Source organism: Myotis davidii, unplaced genomic scaffold, assembly GCF_000327345.1.
Source record: "Myotis davidii unplaced genomic scaffold, ASM32734v1 scaffold845, whole genome shotgun sequence".
Lineage (NCBI taxonomy): Eukaryota > Metazoa > Chordata > Mammalia > Chiroptera > Vespertilionidae > Myotis > Myotis davidii.
The window spans coordinates 1,462,506-1,465,978 of NW_006296223.1; the positions used below are offsets into that span (position 1 = coordinate 1,462,506).

Sequence of the window (3,473 nt, forward strand, 5' to 3'; positions counted from 1 at the left end):
ACACCTCGTCAACAGGTCCGTGGGACGGTAGGGGACCCCGCGTTCCGACACGAAGCCCGCAAAGGCCATGCCCTCGAGCACCTTCATCAGGAAGTCGTCCTCCACCAGCCCACGCTGGCCCAGGAAGGCTGCCTGGGGTGCACGAGGAGGTCAGCCCGCAGGCACCGACTGCTGCCCGACCGCTGTGCCCGCCCTGATGCCCACCTTGTGGAAGCGGATGACAGGCTCCGGGTGGATGCGGACCATGTGCAGACACCAACGGTAGCCCTGCAGGAGCTGAGCAAAGAGCCGCAGAAAAACAGCCCGCAGCTCCTTGTCCTGGGTCGCAGGTGAGTGCAGGTGAGTGCCCGGCCCCTGCACAGGCAGCCCTCACCCTCCACCCACTCCAGGCTCCACCTCCTCAAACCCAAACCCTGTGGGGGCCCTGCTCAAGCCTCCCCAGGTGCCTCAGGCCTTCCTCTCCCTCCAGCCCCCTCCACACAGAGCGCAGGGATGCCTGCGACACCACTGACCACCGCTCCTGCCCAGGGCCCTCGGAGCTCAGCGCCTGCCCTCCCACCTCCCCCGCGGCCAGGGTGGCTGCGCTGTGCTGGCGGCAGGCCTAAGGAGAGGGCACAGGAAGGCATGACCCCACCTGCATCTTCAGGGAGGAAGAGGATATTGTGGGGGGTGGGAAGGCGAGATCTGCCAACTCCAGCTCCGGGTCCAGGACCTAAGCAGCGGAGAGGAGGGTGGTAGGCGCACCAGCCCAGGCACTGAGGCCCGTCCGCCTGCCCTCCCGGGGTCTCACCATGCTCAGCACGCTGTGGGTCTGGCTCTGCAGCGGTTCCGGCAGCGGTGGAATGTGTACACACTCGGGGACAGTCACCGTCCCTCCATCCAGGTCAGCCACAATCACATCCAGCTGCGGACCGAAGGCGGGGGGTGGTCAGGGACCCGCAGGCCAGCCAGCAGGGCCTGGAGCGCGGGGCGTACACAGCGTGGCCCTCACCAGCTCCTGGGTCTCTGCCTGGAAGGCTGCGTTGACGCCGATGATGAAGGGCGTGGGCGTGCTGAGAACCTCCAGGAGCTGCGCCGGCAGGATGGGCACGTAGGTGAAGCTGCAAAGGCCAGGGCTCAGTGAGGGGGGTGCCGGGAAGGAGGGGGATGGGCAGAGGGGCCAGGCAGAGGGCTGGGTGGCAGCTGGGGCCCGGGCAGGCACCTGTATCGGAGCGGGAACAGCAGGGCCAGGAGTCCTCGGCAGGCGTCTGAGAGGCGCTGGTAGCTCCGGGACAGGAAGAGCACCTTGTGCTCAGTGAGGGCAGCGCAGAACAAAGACAGCACGTTGGTGATGCCTGAAGGGAGAGGACAGGCTGGCAGGCCCTGCCCCGCCCCACCCCACACACAGTGACAGCCTCAACCTCTGACCCCGGCAGGGGAGGAAAGGGAGGCCCGGGCGGCGGGCTCACCTAGCTGGCGGAAGAGCAGGGCCACGCTGCAGCGGCTGATGGGCAGGGAGTCGGTGAGTGGGGTCTGGATGACCTGCCGGTCACCTGCCCCCAAAGAGATGGTTCTCTGTGGGAAGAGAGAGTGGTGCTCAGGGGCATCGCCCAGGCCCGAGTCAGCCCAGAGCTCTGTGGCCTCAGCAGGCCGGGAGGGCTGACGGGGCCCGAGGGAAAGGCCACACCAGCCTCTGCTGGCCCGAGCAGTGCTGCAGAGAGAGCTCGGGCCTCTGACCTGGGCAGGGATGGGCCTGGGTGGGCAGAAGAAACAAAGAGTCCGTACCACTCCGTCCTCAACAGAGTCCAGCTGCACAGGACAGACGGGCAGAGAGACACAGTTAGACACACTCGCACACGGCGGCTCGGACAGAGGCTGAGCATCCAGAGACAGCACATCCCAGGAGCGAGAGGACAGAAACACTGACAGGTGCCAGACAGAGAGCCAGGCGACACGGACACACAGGCGAGCAGACAGGCCAAGGAGGGATGGTGGCTGGCAGTGGCACCAAGACACACGCGTGTCCGAGGCCTGGGGCCGGGCTCTGCCCAGGCTCGACTCTGAGTGCCTGCAGCCCCACCCCCACGGCCACAGGCGAAAGGAGGGCCCGGCAGCTGCCTCAGACCCACCTGTGAGCCCCCAGCCAGGGGGATGATGCAGGTGAGCAGGTTCCCGACCACGGTCTCCAGGCCCACGTTCAGGCCCTCCACGTGGATGGTGTAGATGAGACCCAGGCTGTTCTGCAAGAGCCACAGACGAGCATGGCAGCAGCTGGTGGGAGACCCACGCCCTGCCTCGACCCTGGCTGCCCGCCTCACCCTGAACACCTCCACGTGGTCCAACCGAGACACCAACACCAGAGTCTTTGGAGCGAACAGCTGGCCTGGCGGGCCAGACGTGCCAGGTGACAGTCGCCCTGGGCCTCCCTCGTCGGCTCTCTCTTCCCTCCCGGCAGCGTCCTCCGAGCACACGGCTTCCTGTGGACAGAAGCCCATTCGCCTGGCTCCCAGGCAGGTCCCGTGAACCCAGCAGGAGGACACGGTGACTCTTCCGGAAACTCCAGGCTCCATGGGGTTAGGTGCCAGGACGACCGCAGACAGGGAGACACACCCGGGGCAGGGGCAGGGGCAGGGGCCGGGGCCGGGACAGGGGCCGGGGCCGGGGCGCAGCCCCAGGCTGACCTGCGTGGGCTCTGCTGGCTCCCAGAAGGTCAAGCAGGCACAGTAATGCCGCTCCGAGTTGATGTCAGTGAGGACGGCAACGAAGAAGGTCGGTGGGTTCCTCTCAGGACACAGCTGCCACCCGCTGGGCTGGCAAAACTGTGGGAGGGAAGGGTCGGGGTCAGCTCCCTCTGCACGCTGCCACGGAGTATGCGCACAGCCAGGGCCTGGATGCCAGGTGCCAGAGCAGCAGATAGCACCTCCCTGGGCCACCGGGGGCACCTCACTTCCTGACCTAGCCTGCCCCCCGCAAAAGGGAGTAATAGTCTAGGTGGGGTGAAGACCCTGTGATGCAGGACATGGTCCCCATAGTGAAGAGGGAGGGATGACAGGATGTGGGCACCGAGCACCCTGCCAGCCAAGCCAGTGCCCCTACCCCCCACCCCCAGAAGCAGCTCAGACATCTTCTTGTCCCGAGCGGGCCGGGCCCCCAGCAGCCAACACCCCACTCACCAGCTCGATGCCCTGAGGGAAGGGGTTATCCTCCCAGTCCTTCTCCGGGAAGCGCTGCAGGATCTGGCCCTGGCCTTCCCCACTCCCTGAGGACAGGAGCAGGGGGTCAGAGCACCTGCCACCCCCCGCCCCCCCCACACACACACACCAGGCAGGAGCCTAGAAGCCCAGGGTGGAAACGTCCCCACCCCCGCCCCGTCCTCATCTGGCACCAGGCTGGCCTCAGCTCCCAGACCTACAATTTCCCTAAAAATAATCCAGAGAGAGGCCACCAGGCAGCCACAGGCCCAGGGCCACCAGAGGGCGGGGGAAGCCCTGCTG

The 3,473-nt window shown here is 66.7% G+C and overlaps 1 protein-coding gene across 1 annotated transcript in view; it reads right to left on the bottom strand.

Moving 5' to 3' along the window:
* The window catches only part of SBF1 (SET binding factor 1), a 27,377-nt gene that overhangs the window by 17,188 nt on the left and 6,716 nt on the right, over positions 1-3,473 (bottom strand). The window contains 11 exon segments of the mRNA XM_015568720.1: positions 5-132; positions 205-318; positions 635-712; positions 791-904; positions 992-1,100; positions 1,202-1,334; positions 1,449-1,554; positions 2,109-2,219; positions 2,298-2,456; positions 2,661-2,798; positions 3,153-3,238. Coding sequence (XP_015424206.1) covers positions 5-132; positions 205-318; positions 635-712; positions 791-904; positions 992-1,100; positions 1,202-1,334; positions 1,449-1,554; positions 2,109-2,219; positions 2,298-2,456; positions 2,661-2,798; positions 3,153-3,238 — 1,276 coding nt within the window.